This window comes from Pterocles gutturalis, unplaced genomic scaffold (assembly GCF_000699245.1).
Source record: "Pterocles gutturalis isolate BGI_N339 unplaced genomic scaffold, ASM69924v1 scaffold17532, whole genome shotgun sequence".
NCBI lineage: Eukaryota > Metazoa > Chordata > Aves > Pterocliformes > Pteroclidae > Pterocles > Pterocles gutturalis.
This window is the reverse complement of record NW_010113223.1, coordinates 31,746-54,847: the sequence shown is the minus strand read 5'-3', so window position 1 is coordinate 54,847 and position 23,102 is coordinate 31,746. Positions and strand designations below refer to the sequence as shown.

General features: G+C 37.8%; 1 protein-coding gene across 1 annotated transcript in view; it reads left to right on the top strand.

Moving 5' to 3' along the window:
* ESYT2 (extended synaptotagmin-like protein 2) overlaps window positions 1–23,102 on the top strand; it is a gene marked incomplete at its 5' end in the record, with an annotated part of 51,226 nt that overhangs the window by 8,699 nt on the left and 19,425 nt on the right. The window contains 5 exons of the mRNA XM_010074413.1: window positions 480–569; window positions 16,000–16,055; window positions 21,014–21,134; window positions 21,752–21,928; window positions 22,335–22,417. Of these exons, the coding sequence (XP_010072715.1) occupies window positions 480–569; window positions 16,000–16,055; window positions 21,014–21,134; window positions 21,752–21,928; window positions 22,335–22,417 (527 nt within the window). The remainder of the gene's footprint in view (window positions 1–479; window positions 570–15,999; window positions 16,056–21,013; window positions 21,135–21,751; window positions 21,929–22,334; window positions 22,418–23,102) is intronic.

Here is a 23,102-nt window from a genome sequence, read left to right as displayed (position 1 = left end):
GTTTATATGCAATTATTATTAGTACCCTTGCCTTCTGATATGGGTTCTAAAATTTTCTTAACTTTCTGATAACAGCTTTCTGTCTCTAAGGAGGAAAATTAGTATCATTTTGTGTGTGTTTTGACATACCTATAACATTTACCTACTTTTTTCTATTATCTGTGGATGTCATTGTATCTGTTTGTGCCACATTTGCTTACATTTAGCTATATAAATAATGTACTTCATATTTCTACCAAATTACTACTAATGTGACACAGCATCATGTAGATGAATGTAATGAATTTGTAAGCCCAACTGTTTAGTGCCTGTGTTAATTTTTTGTTTTTATTTGGATGACATTTAAAGCTATATATATAAAATTCTTCCATAATGAAGAATTTAATGAATTAGAAGTGTGAACATCACCAGTGAATAAATTTGATTTAGGACTTGAACTAAAGTCAATTCCATTGCCTTTTTTTCCTTCCCTTCCCCAGATCCATGGCACTATGAGGGTTATTCTGGAACCACTAATTGGAGACATGCCTCTAATTGGAGCACTATCCCTTTTTTTCCTTAGGAAACCTGTGAGTACTTTATCTCTGTTTCTGCTCTTTTTAAAGTGCTGATGACAGTAGTCAGAAAACAATGGATCAAGAATTAAACGGCAAAAGGAAGGAATTTGGGAAATCACTACCATTTGGTTGAACTTTCCCAGAAGAACAGTGGAGAAGTTTGATGAATACTAGAAGAAATGAAAATTAATTATCTTGGAATTACGAAGTGTGTTGTGTCAAAACTGTCAAATTTTTCTTACAAGTCTTCTCAATAAGGAAAGATCAAGATACCATCTAGGTTGTTTGTAAAAAAGCTTTTTTTACCATTTCTCATGACAGTCTGCAGGACACCATGGTCTAAGTTAAAATTCCACAAGATCGGTGCAATGTTGTTTTGAAAACCATGCTGGTGTTACTGCTAATTAAAATCAGAATGGGTGTGTTGAGATTACCCACTATGATGATTAAAGTTTTTATCCTAAAAGCAGGTGAGCAATTTCTATTACATTTACCAGTGACCCAATTATGAGAACAGATGGAGCACAGAGCGATATGGAATTGGAATTCAAAACAATTATGACAGTAGCAGAAGTTGGAGGGAGAGAGGATGTCACATAGGTTCAATTAGAAGATGTGATAGGCCAAAGTCCACATTTGGGCAGGAATAACGGCAAAACAAAGATGAGCCAACAATGTGTTACTATTATGTAAGTGGTGTAGCTAGACTGACACATGTAAATAAGAGTATAATCTGTAAGATGCTTTGTTTTAGGCAGAGCACTTCAACAGAGATACTGACTGGCTGGAGAGTGTCCGAAGTAGGGAGATGAAAAATAACTTGACCCTCAAGGGCAGACCAAAAGAATGTATTTGTTTAGTTTAGAGAAGACCAAGAAGAACATGTCTTCAAAAATGTGAAGGGCTCTTACAGAAAAGAAACACACAATCTATTCTGCATATCCATGGCAGATAGGATAACAAATAATCGCATCAAGGAAGATTCAGGCAAGATGAGGGGGATGAGGAAAGGCCTGAATGGTAGTGTTGTGGAGCACTGCAGTAGGCTGCCTGGAGACATAGCGAATATCTTTCACTGTTGACTTTTAAGAACAGACTGGACCTGCAGCCATTAGGATCGACTTGTAGCTCTTGAAGAACCATTTACACAGATGGGCTTATGAGGTTATATCCAATCTAGTGAGCCTTGTAGAAGGTGAGATCCTGGGCATTCTAACTGGCTTTTTGTAGAAGGATTGACCATGAGTTAATAAAAGTCAGAATACTTCTTAGTAACGAAGAAATGTTTTCATTTTAAACAATATAATTATGTAGAAAATGAAATTACCTTCAGTGTAATATGGCATTTGTATAGGATTCTACAGCATTTTACCACATTTTTTGTAGAAGTAACTGATTTCTTTATCTAAATGAAACTGTGACATACTTCAGAATCTTTTGTATCATTCCCTGTTCTTTACTATTGAACAACAATGAAAGTAGCTGGGGACTTTTTGGCTCAGCCGGTATCAATTTGTATCATGGAGTCTGGCACCAAAATGATGTTGTCATAGTTTTACACAACATAGCTGCTCGCTCACACTCCCCCTCCTGGGGATAGGGGAGAGAATTAAAGGGGTAAAGGGAAAAGAGACTCATGGGTTGAGATAAGAACAATTTAAACTACAATTATATTGGAAGTAATGATGATTAGAATAATAATAGCAATATATACAAATGAGTGATACACAGTGATACTGCTCATCACCTGATAACCAAGGCTCAGCCTGTTCCTGGTTAAGGATCCCAGAGCAGTGAGAGTCCTGAAACCACAATCCCAGAATGGAGATTAGAGTCCGAGCTGAGAGATGGAGACAATCCTGAGAGAGTGGTGACCCAGCGGGAGGCAACCCAGAGCAAGAGAGTGAACTTCCAGACCAAGCCTCACCGATATACTGGGCATGACATGCATCATATGGCATAGACCAATTTGGGTTTAAATCCTAAACTTAAGATCAAATTCTAGCCTACTAATTGGGGCTGTCCTCCCTCCCAGCTTCTCCTGCACCTGCAGACACTGTCACAGCAGAGAAGCTGAAAAGTCCCTGACTGTCCTGGCAGCAACTGTAAACACCAGTTTGTGATCAGCCTTCTCAGCACAAATCCAAAACACAGCCTCACACTAGCTAATATGAAGAAAGTTAACTCTGTCCGAGCTAAAACCAGCACAGATGTGCATTCTTGCAGGATTCAATACCATTGTAGTCATTCCAGGCAAATTTAAATTCCCTTGAATTAAGAGAATTAAAGAAAATTATTCTTAGTTCACTGAAGAGGAAGAAAACTTCTTCATCTGAGTAATTCAGAGAAAATGAGTTAAGGAAAGTTTTCTGAGGCCACAAATGTTTCTGAATTCTGGCCTACCACAAATTACCTGATACCGTTAATTTTCATGAGAAGTTGTGCTTTAGATGGCCATCTTGCCTTTTCATGCTGAACTTAAATATGATCTTTTTTACAATACAGTAAGTGTGAAGTTGGAAACTAATAGAGTTTTTGAAAGCTGGGAACTGGGCTGGTATAGTCATACCGTTTCAGTTCAATACTTTCATCTATGTTAAAAGGATAGATGTATGTCACTGAAGTTTGGGGAGAACGTAGAGGAATGTAGACTTAAATCTTAGCAAAACATGCAAGAATTTGGAAATGTTTTGTGGGTAGTTTAGTGAGCTTTTTTGTACAAGTGAAATAGTTCATGCAAAACTGATAAAACATCATTGCTCATATTTGGAAATGGTTGGGGAAGTACACTGGGATGAACCAAATTTGGATTTCCACATATTTCTTTGAAGTGAGTCTAAACATTAGGAGACGTCTGCTTAAGTTCTGTCTCATTTTTTCCCTCTGAGCAGTATGAGTGTAGAGCATCTGTTCATATTCATGTTTATACTAACAGACTAAGCAGGGCCATGAGAAGGATTGAACACTGCCTTATGCAGCCTGCACAGTGTAATTGTTAGCGTACTCTCTGATATTATTTTGCTATTTACTGCTCTCTCAAACAATTTCCAGACTCAGTACAGTGCCCAGCTCATTACAGGGACCATCCAGTAAACAAGTAAAATGCAAACGCACTATTTTGGGGGAACAGGGAGAAGAGTCTAGCTATGTGGACCACAGGCTTTACATTTTTTTTACAGGATTAGGAATGACCTTTCTTCATGTTGTAGATGTGGTTTGTGTTGTCTCTCTAAGTTCTGTTTTGTATTCACTGAGGAAGAAACCAAGTGTGCACTCCTTCTACAGAAGCCTTCTGGCACACTCCGTGCCGGAGCCATGACCTGATGCAGAGTCTGGACTTGATTTCCTGGGGTGCTTTCTGTGTCTACTGCTTTTTTGTCCCTTTCTAGGGGAGGGGTAGGAAAGCTGGCAGGGGATAGGGAGGGAGAGATCAGCAGCAGGCATGCCTGTAAGCAGTTCCTGACATTTCCTCTGTTTCCCACTCCCAGCATTGTGCTCTGGTAGGATTTGTCTGAAATTTTCACTTTTGGTACTCCCGGATACCTCTGCAGTCAGCTTTTAGCTCCAGTACTTGTGTGCGGTCCTTTCTGTCCCTGATCCACTCCAACTGCCATACATTTGCTAAGTGCTTAACTCAGACAACTTGCACCTGAGACAGTAAACTGAAAATATATCAAATGAAACACTTCTCATTTGTCAGTAGCTTTCTGAACACATCACTTTGGGAAAGACTTTGTCCAGGGTAGTTTTGTCTTTACTCCTACCCCCATAGCACTTTATTAGGGATCTGGTTGACTTAGTGGCACAAAAAAAGGATGGGAAATAAAGCGGAGTATGAAAATTAAAAAGTCAACCCCTCTCCAAAAGTTTTCATGGAAGTCAGTTACAAAAATATTTAAAAGGTTTTTTTTGCCCTCCTTTCATTTAAAAACTAAGCTAGTGGTCAAGGTCTGAGCAAACTTATGGGCTGATTGTTCAAACAATGTACCTTTGAATTAAGTTATTCAATAATTTTGAGTTATACATGGATGTTCAGTTTGTTCCAAGCAGACTTCTCTCCCCACAGCAGTGTGTTGTCTTGGTGTTTATTTTTCTAACTTCTGTAGAAAAACATAAAATATACCAAATTCTGTCCTCTTACTAGAGAGCAAGTGGCTGCAGCCAAAGAAAGCTTTTCTTCAATATTTTTATTAGAAGAGAAGAGGAATTAGTTGGCAGCTAGCATTAGATTTTGTTCTCATATTTTCCAGTCTAAAGTAACTGGCAACAATTTCTCTTGCTCTGTTTCATCTGTTTGCTGGCCTTAATGACTATATAAGGCAACACTGCCTAAATTAATAGTTCCGAACATACTTGTTTAATGAGTTTACCAGTCTTGTACTTCTGAGTAATGCATGAAGTTTTTGATCCTGCAAGAGTTCTTATTTTTGTGAAACTTTTAAAATACTGTATTTTGCTGTTATTTCTATGAGGAAAGTACTAAAGGTTTCATCTGCTTATGAAATACGTCCAAACATGTAAGAGATTTCAACAGATAGAAATATGTGCATTCGAATGTTCAGAAGTAGTCTTTTAAATCTCTGAGCTTCAATGCTAGAGAGAAGTTAGCACTGTGTAACAGTCAGGATTTGTAAGGTTTTTCACATTAGTTCTCAGTATGTTAACATTATGTATATTTACCATATATTCTGCTTCTCTAAGTGTAGTTATCTTTTATTTTTAGAACAGAATAACACATAGTTAATTATTTTGAATTTTGGTTCCGTTATAGAAGTGTATATGGCTTATAGCTGTACTGCAAATTGGTAATTTCCAAAAGCTTGTTTAGTGGCATATTTAATATTGAAGGTTTGTTTTAACCCAACCCTGTTCTCTTTAAAAAAAAAAAAAAAAAAATCCAACCAACCAAAAAAAAAAAGACACATGAAAATACCAGTATTATTGTTCTAAATAAACAACAGCTGGAAAGCAGGATGCCTCCCAGGAAAAGGGGGCAATTCTTCCAAAGCTCTCATTTTTATATTCACACTTTTGCCCTCTACTTGCTGACTTGAGCACTGCTCTCCCTCTACTCACTTTACAGATTGGTTCAGTCCTGTAGTTCTGATTTATTTAATATTGGTTTAGTTTCATTTAATATTGGCTCCCTTGGAAAATTCAGTGCTGGATGTGATTTCAAAATTGTCAGTATTGATGAAAATTAGACTCAAAAGGAGTGTTTGCACCAAGAATGTGCCCTACTGAAATGGCTGGAAAAAAACATAAAGTGGCTGGGTAGAATGGAGAAGAATGTTATTTTGGTTTGCTTTTAGTTGATCAAAAATGCGTTCAGACTGTATGAGACTGTCAGCATCTTTGCTTTTTAACCTCTTTTAAAGGGGTTTTGTGGAACACGGATAAATTCTGAAGTGTCGGTACTGCTATAATAATATTTGTTAGATATTAGTCTTCTTGCTTATAAAGTCAAAGTTATTTGCGCTGTTACTTTGTATACTTATAATTTGCTGTAACTTAAATTCTGACAGTTTTTATTTCAATAGCTTATGGAATGTTTTAAGGACCATCATAATTGGTGCTTGCACAATACCATGTTCTTCTCTGCCTGTGCCCTCCCCCTCAGTGTTACTGTCTCTCTCATACCTGTGTTGAAACTAATGCTCCTGAAGGAAGCTGGTTAAGGGACATAAGCTGGCAGAATGTTAAACACAACAAGAAATGACTAGTTTCCTGTCCTTAAGATGTGTTTTAACATCTTGAGCTGGCTCACTAAGGAGTCAGGAGAGTGTCAGAGGATGTAAAATGGACTGAGTGTACAAAGCAGTAGAAAGTGGAAGGAATCTGCTTGAGTAGTTGACACCCTGGAGAATAGCAGGAAGCATTGGATTTTTGTTAAGACCAACTGTGATCCTTCTTCTGGTCACCTTAACTCAAAAACTTGCCTGCTGTCTTTTAGACCCAGAACTATACATCTTACCTCTGTAACAATTGTCCCAATTAAATCTTTAGACAGTTATAACTGGAAAACTTGTTCCTGTTAAACACAGTTCCTGTGCAGAGACATGCTCTGTTTCCTATAGCAATGGTGAAAATCTATGGTATTGTATGGTCAACCCTTGTTTGAGAGACTGAGTTTATCATGTATTTACAGAGGAAATACACTGGATAATGTTACTTATTAAATTATTACCATAACGTTAGCACTTTGTCATTGTAGTGGTAATGGGCTACACTCTACTAACAGACAAATTGTACGGTATTTCTGCGTGACCGTTCACAAGTAACAAGAGGACACGTTAATCCCCTTCTTATAATAAATTTCTGAGAAGAAACACAACTTAGCCGTGGAATTCTATCATCATGTCCTGTAGCAGACCTTAAATTTGTCCTGCAGAAATCTTATACTTCCATAACTTGATTAGCAGGAAGTTGTTCAGCAGCATTTTAAAATACTTTGTGGCTTCTCTTCTGAGAATTAGTAGTGCTTATGGCAGCCAAATAAAGCCACAAGGTTGGCAGCATTTAGAGGCTGTCTGTTGTGCTGCTATGGACTTCACTAATGGTCCTGTATATTCTACATTCCTGTACATTCTTTTCCCTTTGTAAAGGCATCTAGGGCATTGAGAACACCAAGTATGTGAAAATGATCGTCAGTTTTTTTACTTTTTCTTATAGGCTGCGGGGTGTAACCTAGAAGAAATTACAAAAGAATGAATTGTGAATGTCATAAAATAAATTAATTTTGATGCAAAACTGAAGGCAGTAGTCAGTCCTGCTTGCATGCTGTATAGCCAGTATAATTCCGTGACTGAACAGAATAGGAAAAATGAACTGACCTGGTACTGCCTCTGTTCAGAAGAGTAAAAGCTCGGTTACATGATTAACTTTTAAAAATGTTTCCTACTTGTCTGTGACCTTCAGTGATGTGTTGCACCAGGAAGTTTTAAAGGATCCCTGCTTGCTGGACTTGTTTTTTTTTGAGGCCGTTGATCTTCACAGAGTTTTAGGAAGATTGTTCCATTACTGTTTGTTGAAACATACATGAACGTCAGAATTATTCTTGTATCTACTCGTTATGCATCCTGACACTTATTCTAACTTATTCAGGGATTTATCAAGCTCATTAATGTAGTAACAGATTGAAATAGATCTTGACATGTTTGCTGTGGCATCTGCATGGCTATTTCCCCAACAGAATTTGAATAATGTGTATTTATTCATTTGTATTATTTTGCTTCATCACCACCAAAATACACACCTTGCACATTAGATACTCTTGACCTTTTCCACAGTCCCTTGAAATAGAAAAATCAGCATGGTAATTAGCAAATTCTTTTGTTTCATGTTCCAGTTGTCTTTACAATCACTTTTCCAGATGATTAATAAGCATTACATATAATCAACTCTCTCCTTCTCTTACGTTTAAAGAATATATGGGAACTTCCCAATTTTATTTTCTGCAGGCTTTCTGGAATAAGCTTTGGAAACTTTCCACTTTTCATAGAATCATTAAGGTTGGAAAAGACCTCAAAGATCTTCAAGTCCAACCGTCAACCCATGCCACCTAACTCACTAAACCATGTCCCTAAGCACCACATCTACATGTTTCTTGAACACCTCCAGTGATGGGTGACTCCACCACTTCCCCGGGCAAAGCATTTTCCTGATGCTTCTGCCACTGTGTTGTATAGGTGAATTCCAGTGTTTGTGGGTTTGAAGGCTTTTTTTTTAAGCATACCTGAAAGTCTCAAATACTGTGAATATAAGATGGAAGGAAGGAAGGAAATAGCAAACACAGGAAAACTCAATAAATGTTTAGAAGTCATAGCTTATGCTGGGTTTTCCACTGTATAACATTGATATACAATGTGATTCTACATGATATCTGGTCTCAGCTGAATGTTTGATAAATTCCAAAATTACATTACCCTGTGATGAGATCTTAAGTCAGCCAGGGTTTTGAGGTACCCCAAAACACTTCTAATCACTGTGTTTTCTTAAAAGGCAAAATAGGTAGGGTAAGTTTTTAAAACAGATCTCAGCTCTAGTATTTAAATCAAAGCCAACTAGTAAAGTTTAAAAACCAGTTTTGAATATTTTTCCATGTGGGGTTCTTGCCCCCTTGCAGGAACGGCTGTGAGAAGGTGTTCCATCAGTGCCCTTGCTGCAAGGCTGCTCGCACTGCCTCCCTCGCTGTAAATGCTTCTCTGCTCAGTAGGTTCAGCTGGTCTTGAGAGGGATGTAACTTCTGGCTCTTAAGTAGATGGTGCCCTGATCGGACATCCTGTAGCCCGGTACAGAACAACTAGCAGCCTTTCTTACCTTTCATCTCCCCTGCCTACTGTGGGCAGCTTCACTGTGAACTCAGCATATAAGTAGTCCTTTGTGTGTGTCAGTAGTTCCAAAACTTTATTTAACTGTGTGTCCAGACTCCCGTGTCTGCCTCATCAGGTCACAGCTCTCAGGCTGCCTTTACCACCAGCTCAGGGCCTGAACCAGTAAGCCTAGGACAGCCCATGAGCACGAGCTTTGGACCGAGGCCATATTTAAACGTAAACATGTTTTGTTAGCAGAATACCACGTGCAGTAACAGTCACTGTAACCTATGGGTACAAAGATGTTTAATCAATTTTTAGCCATTAACAGTGTTGGACAACCACTGGTTCTCCACATAGAGTTTTTGTGTTCCTTTCCCTTTCCTCTAACCTAGATACGAAATCTTTACAGGAATAAAAAAGATTTGTGTCTTGGTACACTTCAGCATGTGTTGCATTAGTTCTCAGTAGAGAGCCTTGATAAGACACAAATTTCTTGGTTTTCAGGGAGAAAACATAATTTGTTTTGACTGCTGAGAGCCGAGGAAGAACTGAGAGAGCTTTGACTAACATGACGCACATACCGCTTCGTCGGAAAGTGTAACTGGTGTCTGAAACCTTGCTCTAGGCCTGTGAGCTGGCTGTTGGCAGTCTCTGCAAAGCATATCACCTCTCTTGGTTGCAATGTGTTGTGGAAAGACACCACGTTGTTTCTGGCTCCTGGCAGAGTTTCACTCGGTGACAAATCCTGAACTCAGTCTTTCCAGTGCCCTGTTAGTTCTGCCGCAGAGAACCAGCTGGCAGTCCCTGAATTCAGCTAAACTGAGAATTGTGCATCACTTGAAGGGGTGACAGAGAAGGAAATTATATTGTTGAGCTATTTTGGAGACTTATAGGCCAAAACTTTTTTTTAAGTTTGGATTTTTTTATATATTCAGTGCTTCAAAAAATGATTAGTCAGTTGGCAGTCTTCTGCTTGCTCCCTTTTTCTCTGTAGGGCTCTTCAGTTTGAGAGGGTGGTGGCATTGCTTTGACTTGCTGTCAGAACTGCAAGTTAGGGAGTCTGTTTCCTTTCCAGGAAGTCATGGCATGGTAATGCCCAAAATATAGAATGAAAATCCTTGTTATTGACTGGACAGTGACTGGGAGGCCTCCCTCTTGTGTATCAAGCAATGTGTAGGTTCGACTGCTTTCTTCTCTCTCTGCTGCCAGTTTCTCTGCTGTCAGTGCTATTGCCATACTGCTGCAAGTATAAGGATTTTTGCCTTCATTTGGTGTTGCTTTTTGGAAAACTCTTCTTTTATATCACAAAAGGTGTATCTTATGCTGAAGTTTGGAAGCCAAAGTGCAGACTGGAAACAATGTTATTGGGAGAGGAGAGTGGGAGATGGGGGGAGGAACACACACACACAAAAAAAAAAACCCAAAACCCCAACAAAAAAAAGAACACATGAAAAGAAAAAAAAGGCATCCGTCACAAATATCTGTAGACTGAGATTAGAGAGTGTGTGTTACTGTAGTAGCATCAGTGCGCTTCATTGCTGCTGGGCTCTTCTGGTAGAATTGGAAAGGAAGAACTGTGGTGGACAACTGTAGCAAATCTTCTCTGCAGGAGAACTTACCTTCAAAGCCCAAATAATTAAAGCTTGATTTATGCCAGGAGTTTGAAGGCTTGTGTTCCTTACAAAACATTTCACGGTTTAAGATTTATTTGCAAAGCTCTTCTAATAATCCTGTAAAGTGCTTAGCCTTAGTAATGTTTTTGAATTTCTTAGCTCCAAATTTGAAAAAAAAAGAATTTATCTTTAACATTTCTGAAATTGATGTCTTTATTTACTTCTGTACAATAAGTATATGAATAGAAGTTTTGCAATTTGAAAAGTTTTCTGAAGATGCTCATATCTATGGCGTCTCACATTCTATCATTGCATTCATCACTTGGTGTTGTGTACAAATTATTCAGTTAATTTATTGCACATTCATCCGATGTTTGTATCATTTCATAGGTGAAAAACTAAATCCAAGCCTGTCAATGTTTATGTTAGAATGACTGTTGTTACAAGTAGCAAGAATATAATCTGCTTCATTATTGTGAAATGTGCTTAAATTATTAATTTCTACCGTGTTGTTCACTTAATGCTTTTGAGTGTTGTAAAAGTGCTTGTAAATTTTAAAAAAAGTTCCATTCTGATATGTCTTTTGAAGTTATTTTATAATGAGAGCAACTATCAGCTTCACAGATGGATTTCAGAGTCTCCATCTAACATTAATTGTTTATATCATGTAAAAGAGCAAAGAGCCATAACTATTTACCTTGTGTTTATAAAAGTTAGGATTTTAGAGATATTCCAAACTTTGGGTAAGGACACTTTTCATTAAAATTTCTAGACTCTAAAAATCAGTTATTTTATCACAGAACTTATTTTTGAAAAGCTGTCTGTTTCCACGTGTTCATGCAAATTGGTCTCTAGAGCTACTATTGCATTTGGGTAATATCTTTCCTTATAATGTTATTTTGTTTACCTCCAATGTTGTGTGCATCTGGAAACATGAACTTGGAAGTTCAGATTTATATTAAATAGCATCTGATGCTATGTTTAATTTTGTCCTGCAAGATAATTTATTTCACTTTGATCTGCACTATAGTTTTAATACACAGCGTTAAGTAAATAAACAACTAAGGTGATGAGAGGATGTCTTTGGAACATACTAATTATAAAGACAAAATATCTTAATTGTGAAATGTAATTACCAGCACACTGTTAATTGATTTTTAGGTTATGCAGTAGTGCATGTTACCAAGGATGAAAAGGCTGAACCAGAAGTGATACCAGAAACTAATGCAAGAAGTATTATATCTTTGTTTCTTTATGCCCTAAACTACAAAAAGAAATTATTGCTATTCAGTAAAATGTTAAAAATTCTGTTACTTCTTTTCCTCTACCATCACATTATTTTCAGTGTCTGTTTGGGGTAATGTGCTGAAAAGAAAATCAAAAGGAAAAATCAACTTTTTGATGAAACTTGCAAATTACAGTTTTAGAATTCTCCTAAAAATCAATCCAAGTTTTCACAGTCGCATCAATTCTGCAATATCTTATTCAAAAGCTCCTGTTATTTATAAAGCCACAGAATTAAGCTTATCGGAAACATGTTACTCATAGTTCAGCAAAGTCTAAAGCTGTCAGTTCTCTGTACTGCTGTTACTTTATTGTGGATACTTTGGGAAAGTGTTCTTTAAGTGTCTGAGCAGAACAATAATTTTTTTTTCTGCTATCATAATTTCATCATTATTGTATCTGTTGAGATATTGAATATAATTCCTGGGCAAAAATCAGTATATGAAATGGATGGTTAAAGGAAATAGTCTGTAATTGGCAAGTGGAAAAGGGTGGACACTAAGGCATAATTAAGTATAATGCATACAACTGGCAGAAACTTATTGTTTACTGCATATTAATGCACACAGTATAAAATTATGTGAAGTAAGAAAATGAATTGAATAGAACTAAACCATGAAGTTTAGCTGTCATTCTGAGAGCTCTTCTCTTCTGTCTGGTGGTGTAATGACAGAATGAAAAACTGTTTTGACTTCTGTTCATTCTTTCAGTCTGGGAAACATGAATATCCTGAAGGGTTTGGAAAATTACATTTAGAAGAAGCAAACATAAACTGTATAAATCTATAATTATTTTGTTCTAAGTGCATTGGTTTCTAAATGTTGAAATACAGGAGATCTCCACTGGACTCCTTTTGGTTGATGGAGGTAGAAAGAAAGCTTCTTTCTGTCATCCACTGGAGTTTAAGTTAGATGCCTGTATTAGAGGAGTCTCTGTTTTTGTTTCTCTCCTGCCTATACAGAGCCACAGGAGTGTAACATGGTAAAAGAAGGCGGCTAAGAAAAATCTTGCAGTGGTTTTCTAAATGGATATCACCAGGGAAAGTGCTAAATTTTAAGCATTCTATTGAAGTCTGTAGGTTTATTCACCCTTCTGAATAGCATAGTTAGGAAGACACGGGTCTTACTCCCTGCATGGGACCAAATGTTTGTTTTCCATGATATGTTCACAGACTTACAGAATAGTTGGGGTTGGCAGGGACCTCTGGAAGTAATCTAGTCCAACCCCGTTTTGCTCAAGCAGGGCCACCTAGAGCAGGTTGGCCAGGACCATGTCCAGACAACTTTTGAGTATCTCCAAAGGTGGGGACTCCACAACCTCGCTGGGCAGCCTCTGCCAGTGCACTGTCATCCTCACAGTAAAAAAAGTGTTTCTCAATGTTCAGAGAGATTCTCCTGTGTTTTCGTTTGTGCCCATTGCCTTTGGTCCTGTCACTGGGCATCACTGAGAAGAGCCCAGATCCGTTTCTTTGCAGCCTCCTTTCAAATATTTGTAGACATTAATAAGATCACCCCGAGCCTGGTCTTCTCCAGGCTAAACAGTCCCAGCTCTCTCAGCCTTTCCTCACAGGAGAGATGCTCCAGTCCCTTAATCATCCTCATGGCCCTTTGTTGGACTTTCTCCAGTATGTCCATGTACTGCGGAGCCCAGAACTGGACCCAGCACTCCAGGTGCGGCCTCACCAGTGCTGAGGGGAAGGATCAGGTCCCTCAGCCTCAGCCTGCTGGCAATGGTTTTCCTAATGCAGCCCAGATAGCGTTAGCCGTCTTTGTGCCAAGGACATGTTGCTGGCTCATGTAGATTCTTCCAGTACATCCCATGATATGTCTTGCCTTTTGTTTTGGAATATTCAGTTATTAAATCTTAGTAGCTTTTCCATTGAAAGGTGTGATGGGTTAGCCCTTGGCTGGGGGCCAAACCACACACACCCGCTCACACAATATCCGCCCCCAGCCGAGGATAGGGGAGAGAATTAAAGGGGTAAATGGAAAAGAGAACTTGTGGGTTGAGATAAGGACAATTTAATAACTAAACTACAATAATATTGAAAATAATACTATATACAAATGAGTGATACTGCCCCCCCAACCTGAAGACCAAAGGCTTAGCCTGTTTCCGGCTAACGATCCCGGAACGCTAACGATCCCAGAATTACACTCACGATTCCCCCAGACGGGGGCGGGGTGCACCGCTCCCGGAGGCACTCACAGAACGGAGATAACAGTCTGAGCATTCCAGACCGAGAGCTGACCGGAGTGGGGGGAGAATGACCACCTGGCCCCAGCTAACGATCCCCCCAGAGAGGGAGGGTCCCAAAACTCACAGAACCGAGTGTTGCAGACCAAGAGCTGACTGGAGTGTGTGTGTGTGTGTGGTGGGGGTGGGGAAAGGGCTTGGGAGAGCGAATGCAGGCACCTGAAGCGAGATGATCTGGAGCCAAAGGGAAAATTACGATCCTCTGGAAGGGTCCTCACCTATATACTGGGCATGACGTGTATGTTATGGAATAGATTCTTGGTCACTCTGGTTCTCAATCTAGTAACCGAAGAACAAATCCTAGGCTAGCAACTGGCTGTGCCTCTTTGCTCGTCTGCTGACCTTGGCAGCAGCACAAAACATCGGTTCTTATCAGCTTCCTCGTGAGCATAAATCCAAAACACAGCCTCTTGCTAGCTAGAAAGTTAACTCTCTGCTTAACCCAGGACAAGAGGATAATGATTTTTTTTCTGCCTAATTGTTTGTTACAGGTAGGCTAGGTGCTTCATAGATAACATTGTTGAAATATTTTGCCACCATTACAAAAGTATATTAAGTAACAGCGCTCCTTATGTAAGTAAATGTATTACATGTTATCTTTAGTCAAAGTATTCACAAAGAAAATCACTAATTAAGCTATTACTAGATCCTTTATAGAAGAATGGTATGTGCTGGGGATTTTAAATAGAAAATGAATGTAGGATGATTATTCTTGCCTGTTTGTGGAAAGATACAACGTACGTTCTTGTAGAGATTTTTTGTTTTGTTTCAACATTTAACTGAACCACCACTATTAGTTTCTTAACTGAGGAATCTCAAAATCTTTTAAACTTTTTTCATGCGCTTACTCTTAGATTGGGTAAGTTGGATTTAGAAGCATGGTGGTAGTTGGTTGGGTTTGGATTTAGTTAATGCCAACAGCCCTGAAATAGAAAAAGTACCTTTATGGCATTTTTATGTCTAATATTCTGTAAAGATTTTCAGTGAAGGAAGTATATATGATCTAGCAGTGAGTTATTAATTATTTCTGAGGATTCTTCTCACTTTGATGCTTAATCCTGTTAATACCTTTCTTCTTTACTGCATCAGTGGTAGAATTAATTTGTCTTTTTGGAGGGCCTACAGGAAAGCTGAGGAGGCACTCCTTATCAGGGAGTGTAATAACAGGACGAGGGGCAATGGTTTTAAGCTGAAAGAGGGCAGATTTAGATTAGATATTAGGAAGAAATTTTCTACTGTGAGGGTGGTGAGGCACAGGAACAGGTTGCCCAGAGAAGCTGTGGATGCCCCATCCCTGGAGGTGTTCAAGGCCAGGCTGGATGAGGCTTTGAGCAACCTGGGCTAGTGGGAGGTGTCCCTGCCCATGGCAGGGGGGTTGGAACTGGATGATCTTTAATGTCCCTTCCAGCCCGAACCACTCTGTGATTCCATGAAAACAGCTGCCTCTGCGTTTGCAAGCTGTTGTCGTGTTCTCTATCCACCTTCTTAATCCCGGTCTTTCATTCTTTCTGTTGGTCATGTCTTCTACATCTCTTATTTTCCTTGTCTCAAATGGGATTCTTCATCAGTTTATTATACTTTGCAAATTCACGTTGGTGACTGTTCATCTGTAACAGGTCTATGGTGAACATGAAAATATTTTTCCAGAAAATAGGACCACATTTCATTATTTGATATTGGTTGTATGTAGTAGATACTATGTGCATGGCTATTGGGGTGTGCATGTGCGTGTATGTATATGTGGAAGGGTGGATAAGAGGATGGTGTGTTGTTTTTATAATTCTGTTTTAAAAACTGTGGCTAAAAATTGTTTAGAATGGAAAAGCTTTGGTCTTCTGTTTAAGAAAATCCTGGCAACTGGCTATTAATCATCCACTGATCAGAATCTATAGTGATCAGGTTTATTTCTTTGGTGTTGTGAATTCTAAGTTACCTTTTTTTTCCTCCCCTCCCTCTTTTCTCTGTAATTCACAGCTTTTGGAAATTAACTGGACTGGACTGACCAATCTTCTGGATGTTCCAGGCCTGAAGTGAGTATATGTCAAGCAGTGTTTGATATTCATCCACCCCAATAAACCCCAGAAAATCTGAAGACCATCAGCTAAATAATTTTAGGTTAAATGACACTCAGCAGTTATCTCTTAATTTAGAATTATATGAAATTGCTGAATATGCAGAAGGTAATGATTTCACTACAAGTGAAATTACATCAGAAGTATATCTAGTAGTTCTTGTTAAAAACATTTTGGAAATATAATTTTTAATCTGCTTTTTTTAGTGTTCTCAGCCTTTCCATATTTCCATAATCTTGTGAATTTCCTATCTGCCATCTCCTAGGAGGGCAGAAAGACAAAGAGCCTTATTTTTCATGCCGATGCATTCACATCTTGTCTCATGGCTTTGTATGCCGATAGATCTCTAGTTGCTTGGGGAAAGGTAGCTAGAAATACCTTAAGGCAGTAATCAAATTAGATAAACTTTTTAATCTCTTCAAGTACTTACTTTTAAAGCTTTCAGTTTATTATGTGAAGATCAAATGGAGTGGCAAAACTATTGACCATATATAGCTAGAAAAAATGCTTGGCGTATTCAGAGCTTTTCAAAATAGTACGTGATAAAATCCCAAAGAAAAAAGCAGAAGTAGAGTTGAAAACCAAGCTGCTTTGAATCATTGCAATCCGGATAAGGTTAAATCCATGAATATATTAATAATTATCAAGCTGTAATACTTACCCAGGGGCTTTTTAATATTGAGACAATGGTAAGGGGCTAATGGCGGCTCTGATACACACTTGGATTTTGTGACTAGTCCTTTTATTGGGTTCCATATTCTAAAGAGTTGGCTGACTCCAGAATTATTTTTCATTGTTTAACAACAAGAGTTTGAATTTAGGTATTAAATTAATCCTTTAGTGCTCAGTTCCATGACTGAAACGGTTTTTGCTTTACTGAGACGTGTGAAGCCATTACATAGAATCCCAGTTGAACAGTTTGAAATTAGAACTTGCAGAAGGAGGTTAATGCCTGCAAGAATTGCTTATGTTTCAAACCTGCTTAAGACTGCCTCTGAGGAAAGAGGTCTTCTTGATGAGTGAGAAAATGGCTTCCAAAATACAGCTTCTGAGTAATAATTTGCTCTTTTGACATAACACTAATAGATTTGTGTTTAGTACTTAAGCTTACTAGGCTCCTGAGATTTGTATCATGCTGCATATTTGCCTGACTGCAAACACAAAACCTCAGATGTAAACAAAGTCTCGCTGAGTATCTCAAGTTTATGGTTTCCAGAGCAACCAAGCTTGGCCACATATGCATATAATGGTGCCATCTAGATGTGGTATAGTTTCTATAGTAACTGTAGCTGTGGTGACTCATGCTCTGCCTTGCCTAGAAATTTCTTCAGTGTTTTTTTGTGTTTTTTTTTCTTATCTGTATGGATAGATTGTATATTTTGGTGTAGCAGACAGACATATTGTAGTTGTTATAAACAACAATGAACAAGAGATTGCTGCTGCCACAGGTACCTTTCTCGTCCTACGGCCGTTGGCTGCACACTAAATTAATTATTTGTACTGTTTGCAAATGTCTTCTGCTAATGAATTTCTGCATTTTCTGCTGGAAGCTTCCCTGTCAGCTGTTAACAACTTCCATTGCTCTTCGTATATGACTCCACAAGGAGAAGGACACAAAAGTAATTCATATTCCATCATTAGTATAGTTTACAGAGGAGTGGAATTAAAATCCCTTTCTGAGGAGGAGCCAGGCTGTGAGAATACTTAAATGCTGTCAGGTGGGGATGTGGATGATGAGAAGATGCATTCTGTTATGGTTGCTTGAGATGTAGTAAAAATACTCTATGCAGTCAGAGGTGTGCTGTCTCTGCAGTATGAATAAAGACAACATAGGAAAAATACACAGCTGCTTCTTCTGTCACTAAAAGTAGAGCTAAACTGGGAGCAATACAACAGAGTAGGTAACTGCCAATTATTTTTCTGCAATTAAATTGAGCTTCTGAAGACTTTTAGTACAATAAATTATCTGAAGCATTTCACACTTCTCATTTTTGTGAACTGAAAAAATGACTATAATTAGAATCAATGTCTTAGAGTTTCGCAGTCTTAAGAAGCTGTGTATCCGTGATGTGTCAACATAAGGGTTTAAATTGATACATCTCTCTCTGTTGCTTGATCAGTGATTTGTCTGTTTTCCATAGATCAGACCTCTTAGTTTAAGTATTAAAATAATTAAAAAGATTGTTATTTTTGCCTTGTATTCATGAAGAATACTTTCCAGCTGGGAGCATCCCAGTTGGCTAGTGTTTGGCTAGATACGTTTTAAATAGCTGGAAAGTGTGATGTTGTTTTAGAATTCATTTAATTCATTATGTAGTTACGATCTTCGGTATTCTTTTTCAACTGTTTTTAAAGATGAAATATCTGCTACCTCCTATGAGTTCGGTTTCTCTGTATAAAATTCAGTGAAATTCCATTAGTGCTGGTTCATTTTTCATATTAATTTCTCAGATGTTTTAGGGAAATTCAATGTTGGGATAAAATTATGAGACTGACCTTTGGAATCACAGAGTTGGGGTTTGGTCCTAGTATAAAGGATTGCAAATCCTTCAAGTGACTGGGCTCTGTTGTGCTTCACGCTGCTTCTTTCTCTTATTTAGTGAGATCTCCTGTAGCTCCATTTGAACAGTAATCAATCTCTGAACCTTTTGTTAGTCTAGGATAGGTTTATTTATGCCTATAGCTTATTTCATAGTGTGTGTGATCTTAACTGAATACAAGAGACGAGCACAATAACCTTTCTTTCAAGGCAGCTCTGGTACCATTGCCTCTATTGCACTGCTTGTCTGCTTTCTCTGACCTAGGCCAGTTAGTTTTCTCTAGTAATCATCTGTTCTTAAGGCATGCACTTTACTGAGCATACAGGCAGAGCCTTCTCTTCTTACTGGGTAGGAACACTAACAGAAGCATGAACAAAACAAACTTAGCTGGTATCTCTACTGGAGATTTCTCATCAGACTTGTATTTTGAAAAGTGTGGCTGCTGCTTGTGTAGTTACGATCACCTCTGTTTTTGGTGGTTTTTTTTTTGGTTATTGCTTTTAATGTTAAGACTCCCATCACCTCTGTTTTTGTTTTTTTTTTTTGTTATTGCTTTTAATGTTAAGACTGTTTAGGATGTTTATCTTCAGTTTTTAAGTCAACTTTAACAAATTAATGGGTTCTGTTTTCTTGGCTCATTTTAGAGAAAGTTTAACGTACATAAGGTGAAAACTTGATGTTTAGCAAAACTGAACTGAGAAAGTTTGAAAAGCAAAATGTGTTACCATGACTACAGGAAGCTACTTATTTTCAAATAAGTATCTTGTTGTAGTAGTTTTCTTGAGAATTACTGAAACTATAAATTTGTAGTGTTCAGTGCGCATGTAGAATGAAAATCTTGTGTAAATGTGACTGAATAAGCTCTGCAAGAAAGGAAGGGAAATGAAGACTCCTCTTTAGGACTGACATGAGTTACCTCACAGAACTTGAGAGAAGACTTTTCTTCTGAACAATGTCTTAACATTGTCCAGTGTTGCTTTTTTCAGAAAATAAATAGAGGTCTGCAGAGACCTGTCCATTGATCTTTATGCTGTCTTAAGTTTCTTCTGTTGCTGTTGTACTGGATACAATTAAAAAGTCATCCATGTTCCATCAAGTATCATAATTCACCTGGATTGACAGTGGAAGTGAACAGCCAAGGGGATGCAGGCTGTACAAGTTGCAAATCTCTGGCATGAAACATCAATGTGAATTTGAAATGGTCCAGATTTTATTTAATGGGTTAATTCTGTTACCCATCTTTACCATAATATGTTTATTGCTCATCACAAAATCTTCTTCCCAAATTAAAATATTATATTACATTTCACTGCAGCTTGTGTGTTTGTCTGCTAGATGCTGAGTCAGAGATACTCCCAACTGCATATTCAGTCTTAGAAAAACTTCACAAGGTGATTACACACAAGTGCTTCATCTGAAAAATGTTCTAAGTAATCAAATGCTATCTGCATCTTAATTCATAAAGACTGTAAAAGGAGAATCATAAAGTGTATTTAGGAGGAGCAATCATTCATCCCCGAAGCAGCTCCACCAGCTTAAGTGAGAGTGCGTCTGCAGTTCAGAATACCTCAAGTATTTTTATAATTTTCTCTCTGAACCTTTGTACATAATCCTAAAATCTTTCTGAATACTTGTCTGCCATGGTGAATTGTACCAGTTCAGTTCTGCCTTCTTGCCAACATAGGCAAGGTGTGTGACTAGTGATGTTGGTCTGGAAATGTACGAATTTGTTGTGGGTTCAGATCCAAACTGGGTGAACTCGTAGTTTAGGAAGTCTTTTTCTTTTCTGTTTGTGGGGTGGGGGGAGGGTATGGGGTTGGGTTCTTTAAATTGCCGTGCTGATTGTGCTGCCACTCCCTTTTTGCCAGAACAAAACCTGTTTTGCTTCCCTAGGCTATATATTGCTCTGCCATGAGCATGTTTTCTTTGTGTTTCTGTTTTAAATGACAGTCCTCCCAGCTCAAGAGGACAACTTGTTTCATAACAATACAGGAGTGGTTGGCCAAACTTTTAGGGACAGTTAAATCATTGTTGAAATACAAAAGCGGAGTAACAGTTAACATCTGCTTGGTTATATGCAAGAAAACTTATGCAACAGGCATTTACCCTGGGTGGTTTAAAAGGCGGGGGTGAGGGGGAAACTTTGCGGTGGCAGGGAAATGAGAACTTCATATTCGTCTCTGTGGTTTCTGCTATTCAGTGTCAGCTGCTTCCACCTGGTGGCCATTTTGTCAGGAATCCTTTATTTAATAAAAATTGTTTAAAAAGGCAAATGTTTTCTCCTTTTAGGTTGTTAAGCAGCAAAAGGAGTATATTAATATAACATAACATGGGTTTAATTCTTATGAAGTAACTGAGGATTATTTTCTCCAACAGTGGTTTATCAGATACAATAATACTGGATATAATATCCAACTACCTGGTCCTTCCAAATAGAATTACGGTCCCCCTTGTCAGTGAAGTGCAGATTGCTCACCTGCGGTTTCCTATACCAAAGGTAAGCATGTTTCTGTCAATACTAATGAGCTGGCATTTAGTTTTTTCTGTAGTAGTAACTGTTAAAGATACGCACATCTGTGTCAATTTCTAAATATAGTTATTGTAGTAGTACAAGTTATCATGAATCCAGTCACTTAAAATAATTGATTTAATTTATAAGTAATTTCTTTGGAGCTAATGGTTCATAATGACGCCAAGAAGGATTTTTTTTGTTTTGCTAGAATTTTAAACATAGTACTTGCTAAAATATTGTTCAACTGTATAGACTAAAAATTAAAGTAGCATATGTTTTAGATTATCACTGCACATTATTGTTAGTGTTCTTCACTTGAAAGTTGTTACTGCTTACTGCTACTCACTTCCAGTAGCATTGCATTTCTTGATATAACTGGCATGTTTCTGATTGCTGATGACAGTTTTTCTTTTCAGGAATCTATTCAGTGCTGTGTTTGCTGTGTATGTGGATCATCATTGATATCCCTCCATTTACAGTGTGTCCAAACTAAGTTTCATGCTAAGGAAATCACAATGGAAATGATGAAATAGACATTGCATAAACTGTGATGATGTGGAAGCTTTCAGAGTACTACATAAACTCATATTTTCCTTTTTCAGGGTGTTCTAAGGATACACTTTATTGAAGCTCAGGACCTGGAGGGGAAAGATACTTACCTAAAAGGCATTGTCAAAGGGAAGTCAGATCCTTACGGAATCATCCGTGTGGGCAACCAGATTTTCCAAAGCAAGGTCATCAAAGAAAACCTCAATCCAAAATGGAATGAAGTTTATGAGGTATACCCAATAAAAATACCTTGTTGTGCATTCTGTAAGGTTGTCTTCTAAAGTTTCTTTTGTTAAAGAAAATACTCTGGGAACTTCCTGAAGGAGCTTCTTGATGTCCCAAAATTCTGTAACAAAAGAGATTCTCAATTGATGTATATACTGTTTTTTGTCTAGACTAAGCATCAGTAATTCTGAAAAGCAGTCTAGTCTCTTAAAGCCAACATTAGCAAATCACATCTGAAAAACTCTTATACTTGTTCTACTCATTAAATTCCATCTTTTTTTTTAAAGCATTTGCTTATTGATATGTTTTAATAGACAACGGTGCTGCAGTTCAATGTTTTACTGATATTAATGCCCTTTAACAAAGTTAGTTAGTTTTAGCATTAACTCTGCCATCTTGCTGTACTTCCAGGCCTTAGTATATGAACATCCAGGACAGGAGCTAGAGATTGAGCTGTTTGATGAAGATCCAGATAAAGATGACTTCCTGGGAAGGTAAATGTTATGGAGAATATGTTTGTAGGTATAGAAAAGAGCTTATATGTTTTGATGGAGTGTTCTTTTTCCTTTTTGCATTTTATTGCAGTGGTAGTTCTACTGCATTACTGTGTTGATAAATTAATTATCTTTTCAAAATGATGGTAGTAAGTAGTTCCCTAACTACTTCATATATATAAATATGTATATAAAAATGTGCTTGTATGTGTATATACACATCTATATGTTTACATATGTTTTAAAAAAAATAAGGTAAGTATTGTGGGTACCCAGAAAAAGAAAAGGGTGGGGTGGGTTTTTTCTGGAATTGTACCCTACCTGCTTTAATGTTCATAAGCTAGCACTAAGTCTTAATTATTTCTTCAGGCAAAGCTAATACAGCTTTATAACTGTGTATCTTCTTCATCTTCATAGTTCTTAAATGGCTAGCTCACAGTTTATTTTTCTCTAAGAGCTGATGTTAACTATTTGATTAAAGAAAATATTTTGCTGTAATGCTTTCACAAACATTACTCACTCTTAGATTCCATAGGCCTACCTTTAGTGTTTACCCATAAACATTTCAGGGTTTTAGTCAGCTTCTTTCTCCAGTAATTTGTCACCTTTATTTCTTGCAGAGTTTTGGAGCTTCCCATTGTTGCTTTCCATACAGAGTAGAACTCCCTTATCTTTCCAGCTCCTT